The sequence below is a fragment of the Chlorocebus sabaeus genome, chromosome 10 (assembly GCF_047675955.1).
Source record: "Chlorocebus sabaeus isolate Y175 chromosome 10, mChlSab1.0.hap1, whole genome shotgun sequence".
Taxonomy (NCBI): Eukaryota; Metazoa; Chordata; class Mammalia; order Primates; family Cercopithecidae; genus Chlorocebus; species Chlorocebus sabaeus.
Genome location: NC_132913.1, coordinates 119,908,019 through 119,928,870, shown reverse-complemented (window position 1 = coordinate 119,928,870; position 20,852 = coordinate 119,908,019). Strand labels below are relative to the sequence as shown.

At 51.6% G+C, this 20,852-nt stretch overlaps 1 protein-coding gene and 1 pseudogene across 1 annotated transcript; one reads left to right on the top strand and one right to left on the bottom strand.

Moving 5' to 3' along the window:
• Positions 1-37: 37 nt before the first annotated feature.
• On the bottom strand, positions 38-19,007 carry LOC103218081 (alkaline phosphatase, germ cell type). The gene is made up of 12 exons (XM_073020255.1): positions 18,813-19,007; positions 18,662-18,705; positions 18,268-18,326; positions 7,566-7,637; positions 7,367-7,483; positions 7,138-7,253; positions 6,773-6,947; positions 6,524-6,696; positions 6,145-6,279; positions 5,974-6,046; positions 2,287-2,371; positions 38-144 (listed from the first exon to the last, which is right to left on the bottom strand). Exons 1-12 carry the CDS (start codon positions 19,005-19,007, stop codon positions 141-143), a joined length of 1,248 nt encoding a protein of 415 aa, XP_072876356.1. The 3' UTR covers positions 38-140.
• LOC103218075 (endothelin-converting enzyme-like 1) lies at positions 13,285-20,753 on the top strand (annotated as a pseudogene).
• Positions 20,754-20,852: the final 99 nt, after the last annotated feature.

The following is a 20,852-nucleotide window of genomic DNA, read 5'->3' as shown; positions in this document are numbered from 1 at the left end:
CACCTCCTCTTCTGTCCAGTAGTCACATTAAAGGAGGCAGCGCTCAAAAAGGACCCAGAGCCCGAAGATCCGATCCTAGCTCTCCCCTCTGCTTTCCAAGGCCCTGGGCAGGGCTGGGAGCTTCCTGAGCTGCAGTTTCCTCACCTAGAGATGGTTGGAAAGAGAAAGTGTGGCTACAGCTCTGCTGTTCCTGCACCACCCTTGGGAGAGCCTCGTGGTGTCTATCTACCATGGGGAGGAACAGAGGCCTTTGCAGGCCAGTTCTGAGTCAGACAGTCACCCTCAAGATCAAACGCTGTCTCCCCATGGCAAGTCAGGAAATGATTCAAGCCCTGACCCATCACATCAGGGGCTGGCAGCAGTAGCAAGAGTGTCTTGCTGTGTCATTGAGCTCAGCACACTCCAATTCCAGCCTCCACATACTTGGGATGACCTCCTGCCCCTTCTTTGAGGGACTATCTGGGTGCTGGGTCCAGTCGCGGGCTGGGGAGTACAGGCGGGGTGGTGCTCTTGGTGGCCCATATGAATGTCTTTCTGGACACCCCACTGGCTTCATCTGGCTCCCAGCATCCTGCACAACTACCTTGTGTGGGGCGTGGTGGTGGTCCTGAGTGAGCACCTGTTCGTGTCATTCCGTGAGGCATTGCACAAGCTGGCACGGGAGATAGAGGGCAGTAACAAGCCACAGGAACTGGCCCGGGTCAGCCTGAGCCAGGCCAACCACCACTTTGGCATGGCGCTTCATGCCCTCTTTGTACATGAACACTTCTCAGCCCGCCTCAGCCAAGGTGGGCTGCTCTGTTTTAGGGTGGGGAGGCTGGTGCTGAACTGAGGGTGGAGCCCTCCCGAAGCCATGGTCCTAGCGTGGGGAGCCCCACACATCCCACTGAAGGCAGGGGTACCAGGCCCCGCTTAGGCCTCAGCCCATTCTGAGGCTCCAGGCTGCTCCTCCGCAGGACTCCTCCTCCTGGTCTGTCAGTGGCAGGTGGCCTTCCCCGCCAGGCCCCTGCCCATCTTCTCAGCCGTGCTCAGGAGGCATCTCCTTAGGGATGCCCATGATGGTTGCTGCAGTTGTTGCCTCTTCTAGCCTGCGAGCTTATTGTTGGAGGGGAAGGATCTAGAGTCCTACCTCCAACGTGTCCTCTTGGCGCCTAGCACCGAGCTCTGGGCTTAGCAAGTGGTGCTTAAAGACTCCTTCATGCCAGGAATGATGGACCAGAGTGAAAGGCTGCTGGGTTGACCCTTGTTCCCCGACCCCTGACCCTGCAGGTGTGGCAGCTGGTGGAAGGCATCAAGTACCTCCAGGGCCAGCGCCTGGAGGAGCTGGACTGCATGGAGACCAGAACAGCTGCTGGGGCGGTGGCGAGGGGCCCCCAGTGCCACCGGTTGGTCCCATGAACATTGACTGAGCACCTCCTGTGTGCCAGTGAAAGAGAATAAAAGGGACAAAGAGGCCTTCGTGGAGTTGACCAGGCCTGCCTCCCCCACCGTGAAGCCCACTCCCAGGCTGGCCTAGTACTCCTTTCCTTCGTGGGCGGGGGGTGGGCAGGGACGCTGTGTCCTGAGGCCCCGTGCCACCTTCACCTGCCCTCTGGCCTGCAGCTTCAGTACATGGTGGCGATGGTCGGCTACTCAGACTTCCTGCTCAAACTGGGTCTGTGGACAAGGAGTATGAGATGGGACTGTGTCCCTGCCTGCCCAGCCTGACCACAGCCCCTCTGCTAATGGCACCTGGGAGGGCCTGGATGGCCAGGTTGTGGCACTGTCTGCAGCCTTGCCCTGGTCTGTGGCTGAGTGCTGCCCGTGCCCCGCATAGTTTAAGGTCCACGAGAAGACCTACTACAAGAACATCTTGAACAGCATCCGCTTCAGCATCCAGCTTTCAGTCAAGAAGATTGGGCAGGAGGTGGACAGGTCCACATGGGTGCCTGGCCCAGAGCTGGGGGGTCAGAAGAGGGTCATGAGGTAGTAGCCGGGAAGGTGGTGGCCTAGCTCAGAGGTGGCACAGAAAGTATTTTGTCAGGAGATGGGTGTGGCTGGGCTGCCAAGAATGTCCTGCAGTCCAGGCTCTGTGACCTTCCTACAGAGGTGGCTGTTCCCCCCACAGTGCTCATTGCCTTCTATCTACCCTACAAGAACCAGATGGGTACAGGGTGTGTCTCTACACCTATTGTGTCCAAATGTGGGCAGGTCTCCCACTGACTACACCCTCCCTGTAGTGTAACCACAGAATGTCCTGCAGTCCAGGCTCTATGACCTGACTTCAGTGACCAAGACATAACATACCCGCATGCCTGGTGGCATCCCGGGTGGCAAGCTTCTATAACGAGGAACTTCAGCTGCTTCTTGGTGTTGGGGTCCAGTGTATGCCCTGATAGCAAAGGAGGAAGCTCTGGTCGGATGGAGTCAGTAGGCCCTGGGGCCCCCTTAGCTCAGAGGGTACAATTACAAGTCCCACATAGTAAATCCCACACACTGTAGACATCTGGGGACCCCTTGGGAGGAGGGCAAAGGCCAGTTACACAGATGCTAACCCAGTGAGGAGGCCTATTCCTAGAACCAGTGGGACCAGGGCATCATCAGATGCAACGTCAGCACCCAGGCCAGAAGGGCACAGCTGGGATCCCCCTTGAGTCCTCCCGAGAGGCTGCAGGGAGCATTCTTCTCTTCCCCGATCCTGAGGCTTCCTATGCCCATCACTGGAACTGTGCAGGGGCTCACAGGCACTCAGTGGGCAGGGGCCTCAGATCTGGTGGAGACTGAACTTGTGGTGCCATCTGGGGCTCACAGGCACTCAGTGGGCAGGGGCCTCGGATCTGGTGGAGACTGAACTTGTGGTGCCATCTGGGGCTCACAGGCACTCAGTGGGCAGGGGCCTCAGATCTGGTGGAGACTGAACTTGTGGTGCCATCTGGGGCTCACAGGCACTCAGTGGGCAGGGGCCTCAGATCTGGTGGAGACTGAACTTGTGGTGCCATCTGGGGCTCACAGGCACTCAGTGGGCAGGGGCCTCAGATCTGGTGGAGACTGAACTTGTGGTGCCATCTGGGGCTCACAGGCACTCAGTGGGCAGGGGCCTCGGATCTGGTGGAGACTGAACTTGTGGTGCCATCTGGGGCTCACAGGCACTCAGTGGGCAGGGGCCTCGGATCTGGTGGAGACTGAACTTGTGGTGCCATCTGGGGCTCACAGGCACTCAGTGGGCAGGGGCCTCGGATCTGGTGGAGACTGAACTTGTGGTGCCATCTGGGGCTCACAGGCACTCAGTGGGCAGGGGCCTCGGATCTGGTGGAGACTGAACTTGTGGTGCCATCTGGGGCTCACAGGCACTCAGTGGGCAGGGGCCTCGGATCTGGTGGAGACTGAACTTGTGGTGCCATCTGGGGCTCACAGGCACTCAGTGGGCAGGGGCCTCGGATCTGGTGGAGACTGAACTTGTGGTGCCATCTGGGGCTCACAGGCACTCAGTGGGCAGGGGCCTCGGATCTGGTGGAGACTGAACTTGTGGTGCCATCTGGGGCTCACAGGCACTCAGTGGGCAGGGGCCTCGGATCTGGTGGAGACTGAACTTGTGGTGCCATCTGGGGCTCACAGGCACTCAGTGGGCAGGGGCCTCGGGTCTGGTGGAGACTGAACTTGTGGTGCCATCTGGGGCTCACAGGCACTCAATGGGCAGGGGGCCTCGGATCTGGTGGAGACTGAACTTGTGGTGCCATCTGGGGTCTGAATCTTGCAGGGAGTGGGATGCCCCTGCTCACAAGGAGTTGCTCAGGCCTGCCTAGGCTGCAAGCACCTCAAGACTAACCTGGACCTTGGGGTTTGGTTAAAGGGACATCAGACCCTCCTGAGTGCTTACTGTTTGCTGGGCTCACCACATGCCTCAGCACAGCCCTGGGCAGTGAGCACCCCAAGAGCTCATGTTTCATATCGAGCTGCATGCTGGTGCCTTCACCTTTCATGCAGGCACCCACCCCATGTGGTTCCTGGGTGTCCTGGAGTAAGGGACTCAGGCCCTCAGGCCAGGGGTTGACACAGTACGCCCTCCAGATGGCAAGCTTTCAGCAAATTGCGGAGTATTAGAGTATTAGAGTTTTAGAGTTTTAGAATATTAGAGTTTAGTGTGTCTGCTTAAGTGGACTGACGGATTATATGATCTAGTTTTAACCGACCTCATCCTCCAAAAGGGCTAAGAGGCTCACACAAGATTCCTATAAAGAATCTGCAACTAACACCAGAAATCCAGAGCAGATGAACCACAGCAGAAGGGAGAGCTGAGAATTCCTTATTACTCCTGGCAGAGCGCATGTCACTAGGGGTACAGACCTGATCAGATGTTAGCTCCTAATAATAAAAAATCAGCAAACATAAAGTATTAAGAAGAAATCAGCAAACAAAACTCTTGGAATTTCCCGCACTCTGTGATTACTGCTGAAGTTTGCCCTGGGCCTTTGTTCCTGGAGGTATTACTTAATTACTTGTGAGCAGTGTGAAATCCTCATGGTTGGCAAGGTGTCTAAAACTAAGCTTTTTTTTTTTTTTGAGATGGAGTGTCGCTCTGTCGCCCAGGTTTGAGTGCAGTGGCAAGATCTTAGTTTACTGCAACCTCCGCCTCCTGGGTTCAAGTGATTCTCCCTCCTCAGCCTCCCAAGTAGCTGGGACTACAGGCATGCACAACCATGCCCAGCTAACTTTTGTATTTTTTAGTAGAGACAAGGTTTTACCATGTTGGCCAGGCTGGTCTTGAACTCCTGACCTCAGGTGATCCGCCCACCTCTGCCTCCCAAAGTGCTGGGATTACAGGCGTGAGCCACTGTGCCCGGCCAAACGAAGCTTTCAGAACCGAAGAAAGAGTGTAATTTTTTCCCATCAATGTTTAAATTTAAGTGCAGTTCAACCCAGTACTTCTTGATATTTCCATATGCAATGACTAATATTTGGAAAGCTCTTTTAAAGTTTCTTGCATGATAGCGTGAGACTAAAAACACCTACCACATGGGAGAAACTTAATTCTTTCTGTTGCAGGAAAAATGGCAGAAACAATGAGCAGTAAATGATCTGTCGACAAACCGAAAGGCATTTCTTTGTCAGCAAACACCGTCGGAAGATATAGAGAAAACACTGCCGAAGACTGGAAGAAACTTGCGTTAGAGCCAAGTACCCAGTGTGGGTGGTTTGCTTTGCAGTGGGCTGAAGGCACAGATGTTCCCAACATGGCTCAGCTGAAGGTATTTGCCAGGTGTTGTTCCAATAAGGAAATAAACAAACCGCTTTTTCTGTCGGTGTGTGTGAGCCACTAAAGAGAAGATATAGCAGACAAGATGTATTGCCAACAGTAAATGCCTTTTTAAATAAAAACAGTGTTGGCTGGGTGCAGTGGCTCAAGCCTGTAATCACAGCACTTTGGGAGGCCGAGATAGGCGGATCACGAGGTCAGGAGATCGAGACCATCCTGGCTAACACAGTGAAACCCCGTCTCTACAAAAAGATACAAAAAAAAAAACAACAAAAAAAAAACTAGCTGGCGAGGTTGCCGGCATCTGTAGTCCCAGCTACTCAGGAGGCTGAGGCAGGAGAATGGCGTAAACCCGGGAGGCGGAGCTTGCAGTGAGCTGAGATCCGGCCGCTGCACTCCAGCCTGGGCGACAGAGCGAGACTCCGTCTCAAAATAAATAAATAATAAATAAAATAAAATAAAATAAAAAAATAAAGTAAAAACAACGTTATGAGGAAATGGTGGAAATGCAACCACAGATGGAACAGCTACTCAGAAAGCGTTTTTTCAGAAAAAGCATTCTGGATACGAATCAGCGTGCAGAGGTAGGTTCACCCTTACCCCTCACTCATTGGCTCACACCCAGTCTAATGGTGACTGTCAGGCTAGGGGTGGGAGGGTGCTGGCAGATATGCACACGGGCTCAGAAGGTGCCATCTGAGGCTGTCTGAGGGATGCCAGGGCAGGAAGGGGGTCATTACCCATGAGGTGGGTCACAGACGGGTCCAGGGAAGCCTGCATGAGCTCAGTGCGGTTCCACACGTACCGGGCACCCTGCAGGGAGGGAGAGGCCAGGCCTCAGCCCACAGCCCTGAGCCCCACACCTCTGCCCTCCCCTTGCTGTGTCTCCTGCACCGGCCAGCCCCCATCACCTGGTGCTTCGCCAGCCATTCCTGCACCAGGTTCTTCCCATCCATCCTGGTCCCATCCTGGCTGTAGTCATGTGGGTACTCAGGGTCTGGGGCCCCCATGGGAAACATGTACTTTCGGCCTCCACCTAGGATCACCTGGGAACAGAGGATGGGGCATGTGGGTTTGGGGCCTGGCTGGCCCTGTGCCACTTCCTCCTGCACAGCCCCTGGCTCCCCTCCCCAAGGTTGTGGGAATGGCCCGGCCTAGGCTGCACCTTCTATGCCCCCAACCCCACCTCCAGACCCTGCTGACCCAGATCAGGCTGTTGGTTGCCTGGGGCTGAGCTGGTGCCCCCTGCTACTCTCTGCCCAGCCCCAACCCTTGGCCCTGGGGTCGCACGTCAATGTCCATGTTGGAAATGAGCTGCGTGGCAATGTCCTTGCAGCCCTCCCAGCGGGCCGAACCAGGCACGTTGGCGTCCAAGTACCAGTTGCGGTTCACCGTGTGGGCGTAGGCACCGGCTGGTGAGGCGTGCTGCACCCGTGTGGTGGTCATTACTCCCACTGACTTCCCTAAGGGTGACAGAGGTCAGGATATGTGACCAAGGTCTGTGACCTGGCCCTGATCCCGCAGTGGGCCCCAGCTCACCTGCTTTCTTGGCCCGGTTCATCACGGAGACCACCTCATTGCCACGTGTTGTGTTGCACTGGTTAAAGTGGGTAGCTGCACTCAAGCCAATGGTCTGGAAGTTGCCCTTGACCCCGCACAGGTAGGCCGTGGCTGTGGCTGCACTGTCTGGCACATGCTTGTCTACATTGTATGTCTGGGGACAGAGACACTCTGAGCTCTTCTCTGGGGCAGACACACAGACCCTGATCTCTGTCCTCTGGGATTCCAACTGCCTCCAGCTCCTTACTGGAGGCCCAGCTGTTTAGGGTCCCTCCGCCCTACCACACTCCATAGCCAGGATACCCTTCTCTGCTTGGAAGACTCTAAGGTGGCCCAGCCCTTACCTTGGACAGAGCCATGTATGGGAAGTAGTCCATGGCCAGGGGGGTCTCAGGCCCCAGTTTGTCCTTCTTCTGCCCCTTTAGGATGCTGGCGGCTGTCACCGTAGACACCCCCATCCCTGAAGGAACAGAAGTGTGTGAAGCTTGGATTCCAGGGCTGTCCTGGAACCACCGATGGTCTGGGCGCTGGGGCTGTGAGGGCTGCGGGGCTGGACAGGCCTTGCTCACTCACCATCACCCAGGAAAATGATGAGGTTCTTGGCGGCTGTCTGTGCAGGCTGCAGCTTTTTGGTGGCACCCAGGGCCTCGGCTGCTTGGCAGTTCCAGAAGTCTGGGTTCTCCTCTTCAACTGGCCAGGGGAGAGCAAAGATCAGGTCAGCCTGGGCTGGGGGGTGCCCTGTGTGTAGGGGCAGCTAGGGGAGCCTCATTACCTGGGATGACACCCAGGGAGAGCTGTAGCCTCAGACCCAACAGCAGCAGCAGCACCCAGGGGCCCCACATGTCTGGAGGGCAGCAGGAGAGTGGCAAGATGGGAATCCGGGGTATGGAGCATGAGCTGCACTCCAGGCTGCCTGGGTTTAAATCAATGAGAACTGTGTCCTGGCCCCTCCCCTGTTGCCACCTTGACCCCGCCCAGCCTCTTGACTGGCTGAAGAGAGTGGAACGGTGTGGCTGGGCTGGGCTGGGGCTGGGGTCCTAAGAAAAGCAGCTCAGGGTGGGACCATGTGTCCCCCAGGGAAGGGTGGGGTTTTGGGTACAGTGCGGGGTGCATCCTGCAGCCAGGAGCCCCTCCCGCTCCCCCTGCTCCCTGTGTCTTGTGTGGAACAAGACACCCTGTCACTCATTCATTTACCCATTTTTTTTTTCTGTATTTCCTGGGAGCTGGGGCCAGGCTCTGTTCTGGTGTGGAGAGGAGAGGAGAGGAGGCTGGAAGCACACAGCCCAGGCCAGGGACTAGGTTCAGCCTTCTGATTCCAGGAGCCTGGGCCCTGTGGGAAAGGGGCACGTGGGGGATTTGCTGCCCTGGCACCCCCTTTTCCATCATCTGGCCTTGGCCTGGACAGCGGGGGCTGGCAGGAATCCGGGCCCAGAGCTCTAGGGCTGTGGGCGGCTATGGGGCCAATGGTGACAACACTGAGTGGGGCCGGGCCAGTCTTGCCCACTGCTCATGTGTTGTGTGTGATTGTATATGTGTTTGTGCGGGTGCATTTGCACTAATGTTTGGACGATGCAGGTGGGGGAAAGTCCAGTGCCCTCAGCCAGCCAGGCCTGGGCTGGGTCTTCCAGAGCAGCTTGTGCACTTGAATTTGACACCTGTTCCCTTGCACAGGTAGAAGGTGCCTGGGCCGACTCTGTTTTCCATGGGCCCTGAGCACGCCCAGAACTGTAGCCTCTCACATGGGGATCAGATGTTTTGATAGCTTCAGGATGAGTTAAAATGTATTTCTCCAGTTCGAATATCCTGCCATCATTTTTTTCTTTCTGTTTTATTATTATTATTAATTTATTTTTTTGAGACAGGGCCTGGCTCTGTCACCCAGGTTGGGGTGCAGTGGTGCAATCACGCCACACCTCCAGGCTCAAGCAATCCTCTCCCACATCAACCTCCCATTATCTTCCATTACGTGCAGCTAATTTTTAAAAAATTGTATAGAGGCAGGATCTCCCTATGTTACCCATGCTGGTCTTGAATTCCTGGGCTCAAGCGATCCTTCAACACTGCTAGGGTTCCAGACTTGAGCCACCAATCTGGGCCCACATTCGGGAGAAATGGATTTGGAGAGAAACCAGAGTGCTCAAGGGTGTGACATGTGCCACAATCGTGGGCAAAACAGACCTCTGCCCTTGTGGAGGGCACAATCTAGTTGAAGAGGAATGTTTTTAGAGATGTACAAAGTGCCGGTTGTCAAATTGTGGGGAGTTGCTGGAACAGGACAAGGGGCCTAAGAAGGCCTTTTCTAGAAAGTGTGGTTTGAGCTGAGAATTAGGGATAACTAGGAGTTAGGCCGATAAAGGAAGGGAAGTGGTGATCGCAGGAAATCGTCTGTTCTTGTCCGGGATTACCCTGTGTTAGGGCAATCCCTTTTCTGGGATCACCCAAGGTGGGATAGTGGGTGGAGGAGACATGTGAACTGTCAGGACTAGTAGATTCTGAATCCTGTCTCTGCCATGTCCTGCTGTGTGGCCTTGGGCAATGTACTTGTCTCTCTGCTGCTTCTGATAGAAAAGGAGGGTGGTGAGGGAGATTCAAGTTGAAGAGAGACAAAGTTAATCATGTTTTCAAGTGTTGGCTTTGTCTGCTGTATGGAGATTGCATTAGAGTGGGGTGTTAAGGAGGAGGGAGGGATTTGGGTTCTTGGTGAGAATCACAGTGGCTGGGGCCAGGATTTGGTGCTGTGGGTGGGGAAGAATAGAAAGTAATCCTTTTTTTTTTTTTTTGAGACAGAGTCTTGGTCTGTTACCCTGGCTGGACTGCAATGGTGCGCTCTCGGATCACAGCAACCTCCACTTCCCTGGTTCAAGCAATTCTCCTGCCTGAGCCTCCTGAGTAGCTGGGATTACAGGCATGAGCCACTACGCCTGGCTAAATTTTGTATTTTTAGTAGAGATGGGGTTTCACTATCATGGCCAGGCTGGTCTCGAACTCCTAGTCTCAAGTGATCTGCCCACCTTGGCCACTCAAAGTGCTGGGATTATAGGTGTAATTAGAAGTGAAAATTAACTGGACTTGGTTGGTGAGGGAGTAGTCAAGGGTAACTCCCAGGTTTCTGGCGTCTGTTATTATGAGTAAAACAGAAGAATGACTGAACTTCATCAATATATTTTCCATTTGTTGTGGTCATGCAAAAAAATATGGGTTTTTTTTTTTTTTTCCATCTGTTCCATTTTAAGATGAATAACAAAAATAAACCCTTATTTACTCTTAGGGATAAATCTTTTTTGAGAAAACGATTTACTAAGACATTTAAAGCCTTTGAGTCTCCCACCTTTCTCCCCAGAGGTAACAACTATCCTGTATTTTGGTTAATCTTGACTTTGCTGTTGATTGTTTTTTACCACATATGCATGTTTTCCTAAATAATATAGTGATTGGTTTAGTGTGGTTTTCAACTTTATATTTATTCTGATTGGGATTCATCGATAATTTTATTTATTTATTTTTAAACTCTTTTTACTTTTTTATTTTTTACATTGTAGAAGTTATCATTATAAACTTTTTCAATCCAAGGGTTTATTACAGTGTGTTTTTTTTTTTTTTTTGAGACGGAGTCTCGCTCTGTCGCCCAGGCTGGAGTGCAGTGGCCGGATCTCAGCTCACTGCAAGCTCCGCCTCCCAGGTTTACGCCATTCTCCTGCCTCAGCCTCCCCAGTAGCTGGGACTACAGGCACCCGCCACCTCGCCTGGCTAGGTTTTTTTTTTGTATTTTTTAGTAGAGACGGGGTTTCACCGTGTTAGCCAGGATGGTCTCGATCTCCTGACCTTGTGATCCGCCCGTCTCGGCCTCCCAAAGTGCTGGGATTACAGGCTTGAGCCACCGTGCCCGGCCCTTTTTTTTTCATTTTCAAAAAACTTTTTCTCAGCGTTTCACTCTGTCACCCAGGCTGGAGTATAGTGGCATGATCTTGGCTCACTGCAACCTCTGCCTCCCGGGTTCAAGTGATTCTCCTGCCTCAGCCTCCCAAGTAGCTGGGACTATAGATGCATGCCACCACACCTGGATAATTTTTTGTATATTTAGTAGAGACAGGGTTTGGTCATGTTGGCCAGGCTGGTCTTGAACTCCTGGCCCCAAGGCATCTGCCCGCCTTGGCCTCCCAAAGTGCTGGGATTACAGGCATGAGCCACTGCTCCCAGCCAGTTATCACGGTCTTAATAAAATTTGGAAAAATTTTGAAAACAAGAATAACCAAAAGGACGGCGGGACGTGGTGGTTCACACCTGTAATCCCAGCCTTTGGGAGGCCAAGTCAGAGAATTGTTTGAGCTCATGAGTTCCAGGCCAGCCTGGAATATATACACACACACACACACACACACACACACACACACACACCCAAATATATATATACACACACACACCCAAATACATATATATACACACACACACTCAAATATATATATACACACACATACACACCCAAATAGATATATATACACACACACCCCCAAATATATATATACACACATATTCAAATATATATATATGCCCAAAAGGTAGAAGAAACCAAATGGGATCATCCACCCAATGAAATATCATGCAGCCTTGAAAAGCAAGGAGGCCCGAAGATTCTGTTACAACGTGGATGAACGGTTAGGACATTACACCCAGTGAAATATGAAAGCCACGAAAGGACAAATACTGTCTCCTGTAAAATAAGATTCTTAAAAACAACAACAAAAGGGCAAATGCACATGAACACACTTCTCTGAGGTCCCTAGAGGAGTCAAATTCCTAGAGACAGAAATGGCATGGCGGTTACCTGGGACTGGGGGAGGGGGTAATGGGTTAGGGTTGGGGTTAGGGTTAGAGTTGGGATTTAGTGGGGACAGAGCTTCAGGGTTGCAGGATGAGAACGTTCTGGAGATCAGCTGCACAATACTGTGTGTGTATTCAACACTGCCGCCCTGTACACTTGAAAATGATAAAGGAGGTAAATCTGATGTACCATGTTATGTAGCACAATTCAAAAATTGGTCCAAGAAGAAAAGGTTCCTCCAGCTCCACCCACCCTGGCCCAACCACAGCAGCCCCTTCTCCACTCAGGCCTGTTTACCTCAAACCCCAGGCTTGTCCCCCAGAATCCAGAATCCAGGATCTCACCTGCTGCCCAGCCTCTGCTTGCCCTGCCCCACTCCCCACCACCCCTACGGGCTTCCCCTCAGGCTGAGCTTTCTGGGGTCCTCATGATCTGCCCGCCTCGGCCTCCCAAATTGATGGGATTACAGACAATAGCCACCACACCCAGCCAAGTTTCTTTTTGTTTGTTTGTTTGTTTTGTTGTGTTTTTTGACACCGAGTCTCGCTCAGTTGCCCAGGCTGGAGTGCAGTGGCATGATCTCAGCTCACTGCAACCTCCAGCTCCCGGGTTCAAGTGATTCTCCTGCCTCAGCCTCCTGAGTAGCTGGGATTACAGGCACCTGCCACCATGCCCAGCTAAGTCTTTTTTTGTTTTGTTTTTTTTGTAGAGACAGGGTTTCACCATACTGGCCAGGCTGGTCTTGAACTCCTGACCTCAAGGGATCCACACGCCTCGGCCTCCCAAAGTGTTGGGATTACAGGCATGAGCCACCGAGCCCTGCCTAGTTCTTTGCTCTTAAAGTTATCAGAAACTTGTCCTAAGAGTACTTGGTAACATCTTTACCATGCATCTGATTGGAGATGCTTTCAGGGAAGGACAACACTGTGGATGACAGAGACTTTGAATAGCCTTTCTTAAAAATAGGATTGAAGTTCAGACCTGCCATGGAGGTTCACACCTGCAATCCTAGAACTTTGGAAGGAACTTTGGGAGGACAGCTTCAGACCAGGAAATGCAGGCCAGCCTGGGCAACATAGCAAGATCCCATCTACATAAAAAATAAAAACATGGCAGGGCGCAGTGGCTCATGCCTGTAATCCCAGCACTTTGGGAGGCTGAGGCAGGCAGATCATGAGGTCAGGAGATCGAGACCATCCTGGCTAACACGGTGAAACCCCGACTCTACTAAAAAAATACAAAAACTTAGCCAGGCGTGGTGGCGCGCACCTGTAGTCCCAGCTACTCGGGAGTCTGAGGCAGGAGAATGGTGTGAACCAGGGAGGCGGAGCTTGCAGTGAGCCGAGATGCGCCACTGCACTCTAGCCTGGGCGACAGAGTGAGACTCCATCTCAAAATAAATAAATAAATAAATAAATAAATAAATAAATAACAATAATAATAAAATAAAATAAATAAAAACATTAGCTGGGCATGGTGACATGCACTTATAGTCCCAGTTAATTGGCAGGCTGAAGTGGGAGCATCAGTTGAACCCAGGAATTCAAGACTGCCATGAGCTATGATTATGCCACTGCAACCCAGCCTGGGTGACAGACAGCCTCTACTTATATTAAAAAAAAAAAAAAAAATCTGATGATAGTTTATTGTAATTAGCAATTGACAAGGAAGTTTGGTTATGTCTGCGACATACCACGTAATCATGGAGTGAAATGCCTGGTGAAATATTAGATTTCTAATAGTTTTATCCAATGTTGGAATTTTCTTATACCTTGTCCATACAAAAATAAAGAAGTTAGCCAGGTGTGGTGTTGCATACAAAAAAGTTAGCACAGTAGTTGGTAGTCCTAACTACTCAGCAGGCAGAGGCAGGAGAATCCCCTGAGCCTGGTAGGTCAAGGTGGCAATGAGCCAAGACTATGCCACTGCACTCTAACCTGGATGACAGAGTGAGACCCTGTCTCAGAAAAAAAAAAAAAAAAGCTTCAGTTTCGACATGAAATATATTTCAGGAGTAAAAATTAATAACTCTTCTAGATTTTCTAAGAGCAGATCTATACTTCAAGAAAAAACTTTGTTGTACTAACACAGGGGACCAAATTATTAGGTGTGCTTTTTTTTTTTCTTTCTTTCTTTTTTTCTTGTCTGAGAAAGAGTCTCACTCTGTCGCCCAGGCTGGAGTACGGTGGCATCATCTCTGCTCACTGCAACTTCCGCCTCCCACGTTCAAGCAATTCTCCTGCCTCAGCCTCCCAACTAGCTAGGGTTACAGGCACCTGCCAACACACCCAGCTAATTTTTGTATTTTTAGTGGAGATGGGGCTTCCCCATGTTGAGCAGGCTGGTCTCGAACTCCTGACCTCAAGATATCTGCCTGCCTCAGCCTCCCAAAATGCTATGATTATAGGCATGAACCACCACACGCGGCAGCAGATTTTTGGTTTTTTAATCAGTGTAGTTTTTTTTCTTTTTCTTTCTATTTCTTTCTTTCTTTCTTTTTTCTTTTTTTCTTCTAGAGCCATAAGAGGACAATATCAGTGTAGGTTTTTTTTGTTGCTGTTGTTTGTTTGTTTGAGATGGAGTCTCACTCTGTCACCCAGGCTGGAGTACAGTGGCACAATCTTGGCTCACTGCAACCTCCGCCTCCCAGATTCAAATTCAAGTGATTCTCCTGCCTCAGCCTCCGGAGCAGCTGGGATTTCAGGCATGTGCCATCATGCCTGGCTAATTTTTGTATTTTTAGTAGAGATGGGGTTTCACCATGTTGGTCAGGCTGGTCTCCAACTCCTGACCTCAAGTGATCCACTCGCCTTGGCCTCCCAAACTCCTGGGATTGCAGGCATGAGCCACCATGCCCATCCTCAGTGTAGTTTTAATATGAAAGCTCAATCCTTAGAAAGACTCATAAATAATTTCCTTCTAATTTTAGCCAACTTGATCACATACAAAAATTTCTTTCACAAATTCGTCCTTCACAAACCTTTCATGACTTAGCAATTCCATGACATGCTTAGACCTCTGCTTTGACCTAAACTTCTCCTTTCTTAAGTAATAAGTCATTTTATTTAGGACAGAAAATTTACCATACAAGATCCTTTGTCATTCCGAATTCTTTTTTTTTTTTTTTAACTGTTTTTACCAAAACTATATCTTCATACCTGTAACATTCTTCACATCTCTCTCCTACTTACTGGTTCCTTTCAATCTTGTTTTTATTTTGTTCATAAATCCATATTTTGAGACAACATTATATAATCTTCAAATTTGACAAAATTATTCCTTTATTTCTATAAAGAACACATTTTGGCCAGGTGCAGTGGCCCACACCTGCAGTCTCAACACCTTGGGAGGCGGTGGCACAGGATCACTGGAACCTAGGAATTTGAGACCAGGCTGGGCAGCATAGCAGAATCCTATCTCTATTTTTCTTAATTTATAAAACGTTCAAATAAGTTTTAAATATACAACAATACCAAATAAAGCAAAAACATGTTGTTACACATTTTAAATAATTTTTCTTATCAAAAATGCATCTTTTTTTGGTACACTTGGTCCACCGAATTCTATAGATTAATTAGAGATTTTAACTCTTAGCAACCTTAATTTCTAGTGAAAAACTAGGAAGCAAAAGAAAAAAACATTTTTTTCTTTTTTTCTTTTTTAAGTCTGAGTTTCACTCTTGTCACCCAGGCTGGAGTGCAATGGCACACTCTCAGCTCGCTGCAACCTCCACCTCTCGGGTTCTAGTTATTCTCCTGCCTCAGCCTCTGCAGTAGCTGAGATTATGGGCACCCGCCACAACACCCAGCTAATTTTTGTATTTTTGGTAGAGACAGGGTTTCATCATGTTGGCCAACTGACCATCACATATCACCGTTTTACAGATGAGAACCATTTATAATTTTAGAAACATCACTGTTTTATGTGTATCAGTACAACCGCAATATATTTGGTAGTTCTATAAAATTTTAAGAAGCCACAAACATACTTATATTTATGTTTGGCAATTTACGTTTTTGTGTTTTATCTTATTTGGAAATGATCCCTATATTTAATGAGTATCTGTCACTTAATGTAACATAACATGACTTTAAGAGTTCAAATTCTGGCTGGACGCAGTGGCTCTTGCCTGTAATTCCAACACTTTGGGAGGCCGAGGCGTGAAGATCAACTGAGGTCGGGAGTTCAAGATCAGCCTGACCAACATGGAGAAACCCATCTCTACTAAAAATACAAAAATTAGCTGGGCATGGTAGTGCATGCCTGTAATCCCAACTCAGGAGGCTGAGGCAGGAGAATCCCTTGACCCCAGGAGGACGAGGTTCCGGTGAGCCAAGATCATGCCATTGCACTCTAGCCTGGGCAACAAGAGCGAAACTCCATCTCAAAAAAAAAAAAAGATTTCAAATTCTGACTGGGTGCGGTGGCTCACACCTGTAATCCCAGCACTTTAGGTGGCCAAGAGGGGAGGATTGCTTGAGACCAGGAGTTTGAGACCAGCCTGCCCAACATGGTGAAACCCTGTCTCAACTAAAAATGCAAAAATTAGCTGTGCATGGTGGCACATACCTGCAGTCCCAGCTACTTGGGAGGCTGAGTCAGGAGAATTCCTTGAACCCAGAGGCTGAGGTTGCGGTGAGCCGAGATCTCACTACTGCACTCCAACTTGGGCCACAGTGAGAGAATCTGCCAAAAAACAACCAACCAAACAAACAAAAAAATCTCAAATTCTAAGAAAAGCTTATTTATAGACATTTATGCCATTTACATTAACCTAATTTATATTTTTAACAACTATATCCCCATTAGTTTTGAATACTAAGATATTACACAAAGCTAGTTCTCATTTTAGGTTATTTTCCTGTTTACGATTTTTGTAGCCTGTGACTCTCAGATGTTCACCTAAGAACCTTAAAGTTAAATAAATAGGTATTTTGCCAGTAACTTGTAAGATAGCTGTTTTCATTAAAGCAGCAATACTAAATTAGTTTTATTTATCAAAGAACTCCACAAACAAAGATCATTTTGTTTTTAGGTTGGGTTTAAAGTTTTATGACCTGGAAGCATCTAGCAGAGACACGTATAATCCTACCTGACCTGCAAACCCAGGGGAAAATGTACGCTGCAAATGCTAAAGGTGCTCACGGCTGTAATCCCAGCACTCTGGGAGGCCGAGGTGGGTGGATCATTTGAGGCCAGGAGTTGGAGCCTCAACCTCCTGAGCTCAAGCAATCCTCCCACATCAGCCTCCTGATAGCTGGGATTACAGGTGGGTGCTGCCACACCCAGCTAATTTTTGTATTATTTGTAGAGGCGGGGTTATCACCGTGTTGCCCAGGCTGGTCTCCAACTCCTTAGCTCAAGCCATCCTCTCACCTCAGTCTCCCAAAGTACAGGGATTACAGGCAGGAGCCACCTTGAGGGGCCGACCCTCACCGTGTGTTATGTGTGTTTTTACATTTCCTATGGTGCTAAACTATTTATGTTTATTTTTGCTGTGGGATGATCAGAAGATGTTCAGGAACAAGCAAGAAAAAAAAAAAAAGAGCCAAATCACTTAAAGACATGGGAAACCACACCAAAATCAGAACGCTCACAAAATTTCAATCAAGGTGTGCACATCAAACATAATATTCAGCCAGGCATGCAGAACCAAAAGTGAATTCACCAGGAAAGACTTGCCTCATGGACAGAACATAAATTATTTAGAACTCAAAGTCCTCAAACCAGAAGGGCACTTCTCTTTACACCAGAAAGTGCTTGCCAAAAGTAAAGAAGCAGAAGAAGAAAAAGAAAGAAAGAAGGAAGGGAGGAGGGAGGGAGGGAGGAAGGGAGGGAGAGAGAGAGAGAGAGGAGAGACGGGGAGAAAGAGAGAGAGAGAGAGAGAAAGAAAAAGGAACCCAACCTTTATACTCTCAGGAGGGATGCAAGGTATTTTGTTTAAGATTATAACCAAATCACATCCAGAATAAAGTGAAAAGGAACTGACCAAAGGGAGGGAGTCTGGGTACTTGAGGAGATTCTCCAGAACAGAAAATCAACTCCTGGAAAGGGCAGTCTGCAGAGGGCTCAGTCAACCCTGCGTTAGATTCCAGGAAACTCTGATTCGCCCAAGCTGAATTCACTTCGGTCCCACTTCTGGCTCCACTATGTGACACTGCATAACAAATACAGAAGGACTCTAAAATAAAATGAACTTTCTTTGGAAATAGGTATTGCAATGGGAATAAGCAGGTCATAGGAAAGTACGTGTGAATTTAGGGAGGTGAAGGAAGACAAAGGTTTTAAAAGGAAAATGGAGGAGGATCACAGGATTGTTTTGAGATACTTATCCTTGGCTACAAGGATCAAGGACATGAGTGGCACCAGTCTGAGGTTGAACAGGCAGTTGCTGGGCAGATGTCCTTGCAGAAGTATTTTTTGGTGAAAGGTTAGGAAGGCCTTTGCGCAAGGTGGAACTGGAGCCTGGACTACTGGCATCACCCACTGACCCACAGCCTCAGCTTCCCTTTTAGAGACACTGCAGGGGAGCCAAGGAGCTGGGCCTCGGACCTCTCTTTACTGGCAGTCTGTGCAGGGTGACCGTCAGAGGCTAAACCCATGTCACCTCTGATAGGCTGCGATTGCTGTGCTCTGGGTCATTGTGCATTGGTACCATGGGGGCCGCACTCGCAGCCCCAGGCCTTCTTCTGGCAGGGTGCTCCGTTGCTCTCCCTGGGTCAGGAGCTGTTGGAAGAGAGCGAGGCCAACCAGAAGCCCAGACGCCCCGGGGGGAGCTGATCCTGGACAGAGGTTCCCAGGAGGACAAGGAAACTCCCTGGTGAAGGTGCGCAGGCGCTGTGCGGGCAGCCCAGGCACTCCATCAGCGCCCCCTTATCCTTTAGGAGGAGTCCTCCTGGGGCTCCAGCCCGGTACTCCAGGGCTGTGGGCTGGGGCAGGACGGCCGCGAACTGCGTAGCTCCAGCCCCTTTCTAGCCGGCTGGTGGGCAGCTCGGCGTGGGGACGCGGGATCCGAAGGGACCCCTCCCGGGAGTATCTGCTGCCCTCACGGGTCCGGGACACGGCTGGACCGGCGGGCGGGCGGGCGGCTAGGCTGCAGAGAAGGGCGCTGGGAGACAGCGGCTGCCCACGCAGCTCTGTTCAGGCTCACGCTCTGGCTCCAAGCGGGCCCGCTGGGCCGGGTCCTGCTCAGGTGCGCACCTGCCCGGTAAATGGCGTAGAATCCAGGCAGCCTTCGCCACCATCGCCGCTGCTGCGCGGAGCCTCCCAGCTTCGTCTAAGTACTCTGGGCTGCAGCTCTGGCTGCGGTTGTGTCTGCGGCTCCCGGGCTCGGCTCTCGGGGTCAGGGAACTGCACCGCGCGGCTACAGGAGTGGGGCGCATCCGAAGAGCTCATGCCCCGTGGGAGGTAAAACTTCACCCAAGTTTGGGTTCTGGGGAGAACCTATTGAAGCCAGGAGTGGCTCCGGTCGCGGACCCACACGGGAAGTGGGAGTAGGGGACAGACGGAGCCGGTCTCGGGTTCTCCATCAGGGCCCTCCAGGAGGTGCGTTGTGGATCCGCAACCCTGGGGCGTTGGCGCTCCCCTCTGGGGAAGGGGCGGGTGGGCCGTCGGGCCACCGAGCAGGAGCCAGCGAGCGGGGTTGGAGCGGTGGATCCCGCGGACTTCCGCGAGGACAGAGTTTGTTTCCTTGGCTGCTTTGGGGAGCGTCTGTCTGGACCCAGCTGGGAGAGCTGAAAGTGCCGCAGAGAGGCACCTCCTCACTCCAGCCTCCGCTCCTTCCCCATCACCCTACCCGGCCTTGGCTGGGGCAGGTCGTGGACAAGAAAGGCGAAGGGAAGAGCGACGGCCTTTTAATGAAGGCTCACTACATGCCAGGCCTCGTGCCCAGCGCCTCCTGCTTCCCATCAGGGCCCTCCCAACCCTGCGGCTCGCAGGTGTGTGTATGGAGGGGACAGGGGAGAAGAATTCACTGCACGTGGGGGTGGTGGCCCCGCCGAGCCCTCCTGGTCCCTGGTTTCCGCAGTGAATGAGGTCCGCAGCTAGGGCCTCTGCACCTCGCGGTGCCCGGGAGCCCGTCGGTCTGCTGCGCCTCCTGAACCCGCCTCTACCCTTCCCGCAGCTGTGGCTCCGGGAGCCACGCGGAGGCCCACGAGGAGGCCGGCGGCCACGCGCATCCCGTAGCCCAGGTGGCCCAGCACTGCACCGCAGCGGCCTGGGCGCCATAGAGCCACCGTATTCGCTGATGGCGCACTACGATGAGGTCAAGTAAGTGAGCCGTTGCGGCGCGTGTGGGCGCACGCGGGGCCTCCCTGCGCTCAGGCTTCCCTCGGGCGTAGCGCCACAGGGCCCAGGCTGAAGCGCTGGAAGTGGCGCGAGGTGAGCCTGCTGTCTGGTTGGTGTTCGCCGCCAGCCTCTGCGCCATCCTGGCGGCTGTGCTGGCGCTCAAGTACCTGGGACGGTCGCGGCGGGCGGCGGCGCCTGTCCCGAAGGCGCCTGTCCCGCGCGCGCCGCTCGCTTCTTGGCCGCCAACCTGGACGGCAGCATCGACCCATGCCAGGACTTCTACTCTTTAGCTGGCGGCTGCTGGCTGTGGCGCCACGCCATCCCCGACGACAACCTCATCCATGGCACCATCGAGGCCATCGGCTAGCAAAATCAGGAGCGCCTGCGGCGCCTGCCGGCGCTGCCCAACACTAGGTGCGCGCCTTCTTCTGCTCGTGCTTTGAGATGCGCGAGATCGAGCGACTGGGCCCGCGCACCATGCTGGAGGTAATTGAGGACTGCAGGGGCTGGGATCTGGGCGGCGCGGCGGAGCGTCTGGGAGTCACGGCGCGATGGGACCTCAACCGGCTGCTGTAAGAAGTGCAGGGCGTTTTACTGTGTTAGCCATGATGGTCTCGATATCCTGACCTCGTGATCTCCCCGCCTCGGCCTCCCAAAGTGCTGGGATTACAGGCGTGAGCCACCGTACCCGGCCACGGTGAAACTCCGTCTGTACTAAAATTACAAAAAATTAGCCGGGTATGGTAGCGGGCGCCTGTAGTCCCAGCTACTCGGGAGGCTGAGGCAGAAGAATGACGTGAACCTGGAGGGCGGACCTTGAAGTGAGCCGAGACCGCGGCACTGCACTCCAGCCTAGGCGACAGAGAGAGACTCCGTCTCAAAAAAAAAAAAAAAAAAAAAAAGAAGTGCAGGGCGTGTACAGCTCCGTCGCGCTCTTCTCGCTCACCGTCAGCC

Bases quoted from the DNA above. Each gene is read 5' to 3' on its own strand.
- LOC103218081 (XM_073020255.1), bottom strand. From the start codon at position 19,007: ATGAGCTCTTCGGATGCGCCCCACTCCTGTAGCCGCGCGGTGCAGTTC. The intron at 6,697-6,772 runs GTGAGCTGGGGC...TGTCACCCTTAG, and splicing joins GAACCGGGCCAAGAAAGCAG to GGAAGTCAGTGGGAGTAATG. The intron at 2,372-5,973 runs GTAATGACCCCC...CTTTGCTATCAG, and splicing joins GTCTGTGACCCACCTCATGG to GGCATACACTGGACCCCAAC.